Source organism: Pagrus major, chromosome 1 (assembly GCF_040436345.1).
Source record: "Pagrus major chromosome 1, Pma_NU_1.0".
NCBI classification, from domain to species: domain Eukaryota; kingdom Metazoa; phylum Chordata; class Actinopteri; order Spariformes; family Sparidae; genus Pagrus; species Pagrus major.
Window position 1 is genome coordinate 23,994,464 of NC_133215.1, and position 9,497 is coordinate 24,003,960.

The window sequence follows — 9,497 nt, forward strand, 5'->3', positions numbered from 1 at the left end:
TCTTCTCTTCTCTCAGGTAAGTCCATCATTTTTAAGATTTTCTGTATTTTTATCTACTGTAGCTTGTTTATAAATGCTGTAGCTGTTAGAAGGTTTCTTTGAGTCATTTAGTCTCGTACTTTTTGAAAAAAGGGAATTTTTAACATTACAAAATAAAAAAGATCAATATTCTTTTTAATTGTGTGTATTTGTTCATGCATTACATTACACACTTATTACATTATGACAATGACAAATTATGTTTCCCTTATTTCCACTTGCAGCTCTGAGTATTGTGGAGATGAAGCCTCTCAACATAAATGGACGTGTTGGGGAAAGTGTGGAAATCAAATGCTCAAACTGGAACAGTTGGACTGATGTAAACTATAATGTTAAGTACTTTTGTAAGAGTCCATGCACAGAAGACAAACACATCATCGTCAAAGCAGCATTTCAGAAGAGTAAGTCTCGGGGTCGAATACAGTTAACTAACATTGCAGAAGGTTTATTTGTGAACTTCACTAATCTCCAAAAGTCAGACTCTAATATATATTATTGTGGAGCTGAGAGGACTGGCCCTGATTCATATATAATGGTGAATCTTAAAGTTACAGATGGTGAGTGAATGTTCTTCATTTAAAAACAAAATTCATCTCCCTTTCAAAAGTAAAAACTATCCAAAAAGTTGATGGAATAATAAAATACTGTGTCTGTTATTCTCAGCAGAGTCTTCTAGTCCCAAGACCACTCCAAAAACAATCATCATTCGCTCGACGCCCTCATTTGCTGTTACAAACAGCTCGACTGTGTCTTCAGATGGCTCAGATGTTGTTACTGATATGTCTGTGTCATACACCATCCATTCTACAACAACGACTACATCAGCAACACAAGGAGCTGGTATGATGGGCACTCATCTGAACTTAGATACAGCATGTTTGACTCATATGTTGAAGCATATATTTTAATGGTAATTGAAGTTGCAGTGCATCATATGAATAAGTCAGGAGCTGAGCAGTAACTTCACTGCAGTGTTGAAATAGAACATGATTAAAACTATTGAGTGCTAGATTGATGAATGAGTATATTTAACTTACAAGCTGCAGTTATCTAACTGCTTTCAGATTTTGAAAGAATATCAAAATTGTTAATGTAAAGTGTTAACATTAATACAACAGACGTATGTTCAGATACACAGCCAATGTTAGTGTCACATTTACCAGCTTCATTTCTGCCACCTCAAGTTTTTTTTAACACTTTGACTGATCAAATCCAATTTTGACCTTCTGGCATTGTCCTTAATTTTGTGTATATCCAGGGTTCACGTCAAGTTTCAGTTTTCAGGTTTCTAAAAGATTCATTTATAGCAAAGAGGATGTGAGCAGCATGACAAAGTGTGATGTCACTTTTTTTCATCGGTCTTTCTCCTTTTCTTGCCAGGAAGTGTGCCATATTTGATTACCGGTGTCACTGTTATACTAACCATACTGATGGTCCTACTGATGCTCATGAGGAAGATGAGGAAGAAACATCTGAGTAAGAAACACAAACCACCACACACATATTGCATATATTCATTTTTGCAACATCAGTAGTCTCCACTTGACCTACTGACAATTGTTTCTGCTGTATGTTTTCAGCAGTAGAAGAAGACACACAAGAGGTGAGTTGCCTTTTATTTAGGTCTGAAACCATGTGGAGTTTGGTTTCTGTTGGCTCTCCAACACAAACATGAAGTACTTACAAATACTTTCCCTTAGCTTGTGTAACGCTCAGTCATGTCTTGTTTCTTATTTCAATACTGTTTAGGACACCTCACAATACCAAGCTCAGAATTATTATTTGATATTTTAATTGGAGGAATTATAAATATAATTATAAATACAATTCAAAAATGCAATAAAAATGCATTAATGAATTCATAAATTGAATTTGAATTGAATTAATTAATATCTATATTTATTATACAATTAGTTAAATGCTTTATTACTATTTCCGTGACACTTGTGGTCCTCCACAGTATGGCGGCTACGATCTCATCTTTTACTGGCTAGCCACAATGTCTGTTAATAGAAGCAGGGTTCTGCAGGTGCAGGTACTTTGGGATTAATCTGTTGCAATCTTGAGGCAGGAAGTAAAACGACAGTTGTGCATACGATCAAAATGCCTGCATAAAACCATGAGCAATAACAAAACACAGCAATATTAAAAACTAAATATATGTATAATCATGCATATAAATGAAATCCAAAATATGAAAGCATGCATGTAAATATAGCAACCAATAACCTATTAAACGCGATATAGAAAAACATGTACAAAAATGAAATACAATAATGTTTGAATATTTTACTATTTATTCTTTTTAATGTCCTTGTTGCCTTATTTCTATTTTGTTTAACTCAGTGTTTCTTACAGTTTTTTCTCTCCGTTTTTTCCTTTTATTTGCAGGATGTTGAATATGACGAAATCAGACCTGAACACCATCAAACTGTGAGCCGACCTGCGGGGGTCTCTCCCCTCTACTACTCTGTAGACGCAGAAAGTCTCTATGCTAATTGTTCCTACCATCAAGACATTGAATTAGCAGCTGAGAGCGGTGATAACTCTCAGATAGAAGATCGCCAATGTGACTTGGTGTACTCTGTTGCTCAACTACCCAAAGAGCAAATTGAACCCACTGGGCAATCTGAATCAAATCAAAGCAATGAAAATGACTCTATATGTCTCTATACCCTGGCGCAGCTACCACAGGCAAGTTGAATGTGACCACTATGATCAAAATTGATGAAAAGGAACTTTCTTGATCGTACCGATTTTATTTTAATGGAAATGTAGAGATGTAACGTAATATAAAATGGCTTTCTCTATGAACTGAACAGTCTCTCTCACTCGCTCACTGATAGAGGACAGTGCTGTGAATGAGTACGCAGTATTGTAACCAGTGTAGTTAAGCTAAAAGAACAGATAACAGAGCAGTTTGTTCTGTCATTTTTGAACAAGGTAATGTTCAGTGATAGAGTTTGATAATAGTCATTACTTAAAGCCTCTAAAGGCAGGATTTGAAAATGGTGTCCTGCTGTCTATTCTTTAGTTTCTAAGACTGATAATAAAATCTTTTACAGTGGGCATCACCTAACTGCAAGTGAACTGCAACGAGGCCCAAAACTCTGTCAAAGTAGCTTTGGGCAAAACAGTGTCAGGCTTTAGATTAAAAGGACGTCAGCTATTTCCATTGCTTGCTTTGTGACACTATGATGTTATGAAACTAGCATCATGTTAGCTACAGACATGCCGACAGAGGGTGCACAAAGAGTCATTCTTACTTATATTAGGTCCATGATCTCAGTTGACAAACTGAAATCTGCCTGTGACCCTGCTGGTGCTACAGTCTGTAGTATAAAGCTGGAAGAATATACAGGAGTTTATGGTCTTTTATAAAATGAAATATCCTATGCACTTGTCCTTGGAATATTTTTTCTGAGTCTTATCCTTATAGTACTTTACATCCACAGCAAATTATACACAGCAGCACATCCTTCTTTCAGTCTACTTCCTGTTTTAAATGTGCCTTCTGCTACTTTTGCTTGCCCACACACACAAACACACACACACACACACACACACACACACACACACACACACACACACACACACACACACACACACGCACGCACACACGTACAGTTGGGTTTCATCACTTATGGGAACAGTACAAAGACCTGAGGAGACTTACCCTAACCATAACCACTAGTTGCCTCACCCTAACCCGTACCTTAACCCTAATCTAACCGTAGCTTACCCTCACTTTAAACCAAGTGTTAACCCTAAAGATGAATGATTTACCTTATTGGAAGGCAAGTCCCCTCACACATTTATTTTCCCACGACATAAGTAATACACACACACACACACAAACACACACACAAAACTTGACACCACACTTTCTGGTCAATAGTTGTGGTCTGTCTGCCTTTGCTACCATGCATCAAGTAGATCAGTGATTGAGCTTCTTCCGTATCAGACCACTCAGGCCTGCTTCCCCAAAGAGCCATTACGCAGCCCACAACTGTTCTACTTTCACGAGTCACACAGGACCGCTAAATGCAAATCTACCACTGTTCATATGTGAGGCACTTTCAGCCCACTTGTGCTTCTCTTTTTAATATCTCAGATGTATTCAAACGTAAATTTAAAAGTTTGTGTATTGTTATGAGCTTTTACTCATACAAGAGTTGGCCCTTTCTTAAACTGGTGTCTTTTTATTTCATGATTTATTTACATGATACAGTTATTTTGGCAAGCTCTGAGAGCTGAAACTTATTATGCGACCTATTACCCTTGTTCACAAACATGTGGAACTAAAAGGGCTTCTTTGCATGTTTTGTTTTATAATCTCTTTTTGTGAAACACTGTAGTTTGTGTCTTTGTATGGCAGGTGCTACACAAATAAATGTATTAAATAACCTTTTCAGAGAATATTTAAGTTTTTTTATATATATATTTATATACTTGATGAAAATTTTGATTTAAGTCGTACATTTATTAAATCTGAGAACTGATCTGAGTTTGGTACTGTTATCTCACTGTCATGTTTTGTATCATACACATTGTGCACATCAGTGAGGCCTACAGTTTGTGATAAAACATAAAATAAATGTAAATTCCCTGCAATAATTCAACATTTTGTGAAAACAAACTTATATTCACTTCTTGTAGAGAGTTGGATGAGAAGATTGATGCCACTCTCATACCCGAGAATTTGTGACAGGAAATGATAACAGTAATACTGAAAGCACAGCTAGCTTCCAGAAACACATTTCCTTGATGACACTGATCTTTACTGGTGTGTGGGCTTTGCAGCATTCTAGTTTCATAATACCAGCTAAATACTATAGAAAATGCCATGTGATTGGTTCCTTTTATAGTTTACTTCTTGTCTGCTCTCACGGTGATGCTCTTCAACTCTCATAGATGCTAAACAAACAGACCTTGAGTAGCAGCCAGTAGTATAAAGTATCAAAGAGCATGCCCAGTTCAGTTTACTTTAGAGTATTTTCCTTGGGTGAAAAGCAGGGAGCTAGAGCTGAAGAGCTGAGAGATGATAAGAACTAGAACCAGGCAACTCAAGCTGATATGAAGGATCATGGACTCACAGGAGACAGAACATGTCAACACAACAATGTTTTCAATGAATACGGTGCATCTTAATTCAAATTTGTAAATGTTTTTAGGGAGATTCTGTAGGGGCAGGGAGAAGAGCAGTTCTGCATTTGCCAGAATGAGCTTTCGGTGGATAGAGGACATCTACTTGATTTTTTTTTTAGGTCTGTCTAGGTCATATTTTCATCTGAGTGGACATTACCCCTTCAGAGTGATAAGTGTCACTTTGTGATGCCCATCACAGCGAGCTATTAGCATTTAATATCATCATTCGCTATTTTTGCTGTATATGCTACTGGTTTATGGGCTTTCCGACAAACTAAATTTAAGTGTGAAGTTGGATATTGACTTTTTTTGTCTGAGAAGATTTACATTTAAACCCTCCTTGACCTCTGTGAGGAGCAGAATGCTCCTGCTCTGCTATCGTGGCAGTTTGAGCTGTTGTAGCCTTCAGCCTCACAGCCGGCAATCATCATTTCTCAGAAAAGCTACTATCTTACTGTTGTTCATGCTCCAGACATGAAGACATTTCATGAAAACTGAGTACTAACACATTTTTTTGTTTGTTTGTTTTGGTATTATATTTTGGCAAGTAAAGCTGCATTTAGTTTAGTCCAAAATGTCTCTATTTGTTGCCATCTGTTGACATTTAAATAATATGACCACCTGTTTCACATGACCTAATTACAACTGTGATGTTGCAACAACAGAATGATTTCCATAAAAACTGAGCATATGCCATCTGTGAAGGCCAGGGAATCTGGCTGAAAGCTCTGAAAAATGTCCAGCATGTTGACCTTGTGCTAAAATGTATTTTTGGTCCAACTACTTAGGGTTAGGCAAATATTTTGGTCATGGTTTGTAGACATTACTGTCTTGGTCAAAAAAAATGTTGACTGTTCGAGGGAGACAGGCTAGTCACATGCTTCATATGCCAAACTACCTTCCCTGATGTATTCTGTAATGCTTTTTGTCATTGGTACAATCACAACCCTAAAAATAAGTCATCTAAGTATTGAAACAAATGACCAATTAGGTCATTTCTAGTTTAGGAGGTCTCAAAATAGGTGAGAGCAAGATTCAAAGACATTAAGTACATTTCTGTCTACCTGTTTATGCTCCTTTTCAATTTACATACAAAATGCCTGAGTGGAACACTAGAAATTTTTAAAAGGACTCAATATGTATTTCAGTCAGAGCTCGGCAGTGGTAGAAAAGTTGGTGTATTGACAAAAGTAGGACACAGACTTAGCAAATGTATGATGATGTACATGAAACATGTGATATTACCTAATCAAATACATGAACCAAATAGAAATGCCATATTTTCATCATATTTTCTACATTTTTTTTCATACACTGCATAATTAGCACCAGCAGTTGTTTATCTCTATGCACCCAACCAGCTGCTATTTTATTTTGTTAATATCAATTTGGATGTTGCATTAAGTTCCATTTTGTTTCAGTTAAAATTTGCTCGAAGAAGAAACTAAGTTTAATCTCTTTTGAAAAATACCGTGTTGTATTGTGTTATATATAATATGGTAAGGTCACATATAAGGTGACGAAAATAGTTAGACAGCAGAAGTTTGACACATAAGGATTATTTTTATCATCATATATTTTACTGAGTAACAGCACCATCGTTCACTTAGAGAATAAAAGGCCCTCCATGCTGTTAGTCATTACATTAGTCATAGGTAATTGTGGTATTACTACACAAGCAGTTTGACACATTTAGCTAAATGGGCAAACTACAACCATTATCAAAATACATGCATGGTTAATATACTGATGGCTTGATGGATGGAGGATTAGCAAGTCATAAATGAATAGGTAATGAATCAAATCAAGAAACAGGAGAATGCTGAGGTAATGAGCAAGTGATTTCATTTTTGTTGTCTTTTTCTGTTAATATCTTTTTCACTTTCTCGTTCCACATTCTCTTTATTAAATGTGTCTCTCTCACACACAAACACACACACACACAGCCAGCAGAAGTCACCTTGGCAGCGGGAATGCCCTCCAGTCGCTGTTCTCGTCAGGCTCAGAGAGCGAGTGCAGCTTGATGCCGTTGTTATTGTTGTTACTGTTGTTGTGTACATCGGCCACCAGGGGAAGAGTGCAGTGGCCTGGGGTATCTGCTCTGTTGTCAATGACAGTCAATGACACTCTGCTGCTAAGTGAAAAGGATTAGCCAACTCGCTCTCGCCCCTTCTCTCTCTGTCTCTCTCTCACACACACCCATCCCCTCACACACACACACACACACACACACACACACACAAACACACAAATACTTTCACTTCACTGGTTTTGTAGAAAGTTTCTAGAAAGCGTAGAGGTAGTATGAAGTACATGGGGAAGCTGACAAATGATGGACAGAGTGAGATGGAGACAGCTTGTGGACAAACAGTATTACTTCATACTGGTGTCAGATCAGAATGCACACACACACACAAAAGGCTGCACACAGGTAGTTCCACATTTTCATCATATCATATCATATCATATCATATCATATCATATCATATCATATCATATCATATCATATCATATCATATCATATCAGGTCTCTTCACTTGTTGCAGCTAACAAGGCCAAAGCTATGCTGGGAATATCCAGAGTGACTGGAAGAGTGTGACCTAATACAAATCTTAAAGGTCTAGGTTTTTTGCCCTAATAAGTGCAACAGAATTAACTGTTGAGTGTGGGAGGTCGCTATAAAGTATAGTATGTGCACGCCCAGCCAGAGAGGGTCTGATCAGGCAACATAAGTGACAACTCTTGTGTGGGTGTGTATGGGCTTTAATGGCTTTTGTGCCCCTAAACCTTTACAAATGAAGGATGGAGGATAGTCTCAAATTTTCAACACTCAAAGTCACTAAATACCATAATTTCTTACTGTATTGGTAGACTTGTTGACACTGGTTCAAAGTCAGCTCTAAAGTGTGAACAGCTGCACACTGGTGACAGGTGGTCAATTTTTTCACACTGTAAATGAAATATCGCCTTTCCCCGAGTGGTGCGTTTGATGTGTGATTGACATGTTCGTTCATTAGCTACTTAGACCTCAGGGAATGGGGACTCAAAGACCTCTGTGTAACGAGGTATAAGGGATATACCAGGAGAAGATTTTCTCTCTTAATATGCAACCTCAACTATTCCACAGTGCTCAGAGCAGACACTATTAGCTGCTCCGAGATCCAAGCTGTAATCCAAGGGTGATCTTGATTTTGCCGTCGTTGCTCTTCAACTTTGGAACCGCTTAACTCACAGTCTAAGTCAGCACATATTTTTAAAAAGCATCTTAAAATCCATGTGTTTCTGTGAGCATTTTCCTCTCTTTAATTCTGTCTGTTTTGCGATATAAGTTAAGTTTTCTTACTGATGACAAGTAGGAAAAAAACTTCTGAAATTGAAGGCTACATACAGAATTCTGAGAGAAGCACTTATGTTTGCTTAATTAAGGTAATTACAGATTGGATAAGAAATTGCAGTGTTTGTGTTGAACTCTGGTAATAGCATCAAATGTAAAGCTCACAGGCACAGCACTGGGGAAGAAAATCAATGGACATTTGTAGGATGCTTTTCTGTATTTAATTACTTCATAACTAGTAATATCCATTGGATTAATCCATAATCTATATCTGTAAGTGTAAAATGTTCTACAGCCCTATAGGGGCTTTAACATGGGCCACCTCATGGCAGCTACTGTATATTATGAGAGTTTTTCCATCTTTCTGTTAGAAGAGAAGATTTTATAACAGTAGTGTGTAGAGGTGTGTGTGTGTGTGTGTGTGTGTCAATGGCAATCCCAAAGGCAGACAATTCTTTCCATCCTTCTCTCATGAGATGCTACTAAAATATGCTACTTCTTAAAAAAAGTGACTAAATATAACCACACTGCAAACTGTTTCCATCTGAACTGGAGAGAAATAATCTGCCAATGGGGTGACAGAATTCTATTGTTTAAAAATATTGAACTGAAGAAAATAAAGCTCACTGAATACATTAAAATGTCACTTAAAGAAAAAATACATCTCATTACCAAGTGTTTTTTTTTTTTTTTTTAGGTTGCTCCAACTATCTGTGCTGTTTGGAGCATGTCTGTGACTGAGCAGCCAAACAATCCAATTTATGACATATGATAAAATCATTACCAAATCTATCCGTCGTAGCAATCCGTTACACTTCCTGGTTCAACTCCATACTTTAACCCTAACCCTTTGTGCACATTCACTGTCCTCCAGCACAATAATGGAGTTTGGGAAACATTATGAGTCTTTATATATTACCTGTAATTAACTAGGAAGTGACACTGAGATTAAAATCTTTTACAATTGAGACCTAGC

General features: G+C 37.2%; 1 protein-coding gene across 1 annotated transcript; it reads left to right on the forward strand.

Annotated features, from left to right (window-relative positions):
- The first annotated feature begins 547 nt into the window (after nucleotides 1-547).
- On the forward strand, nucleotides 548-4,436 carry LOC141006749 (uncharacterized). The gene is made up of 5 exons (XM_073478976.1): nucleotides 548-596; nucleotides 703-879; nucleotides 1,420-1,515; nucleotides 1,620-1,642; nucleotides 2,431-4,436. The coding sequence occupies exons 1-5, from the start codon at nucleotides 572-574 to the stop codon at nucleotides 2,740-2,742; spliced, it is 633 nt and encodes a 210-aa protein (XP_073335077.1). The 5' UTR covers nucleotides 548-571; the 3' UTR covers nucleotides 2,743-4,436.
- Nucleotides 4,437-9,497: the final 5,061 nt, after the last annotated feature.

What these genes read in the sequence shown, in the direction of transcription:
- LOC141006749 (XM_073478976.1), top strand. Translation starts at nt 572, where the DNA reads ATGGTGAATCTTAAAGTTACAGATG. An exon ending in ATCAGCAACACAAGGAGCTG is followed by an intron (nt 880 to 1,419) that starts GTATGATGGGCA and finishes TTTTCTTGCCAG; the next exon opens with GAAGTGTGCCATATTTGATT. An exon ending in GATGAGGAAGAAACATCTGA is followed by an intron (nt 1,516 to 1,619) that starts GTAAGAAACACA and finishes GTATGTTTTCAG; the next exon opens with CAGTAGAAGAAGACACACAA.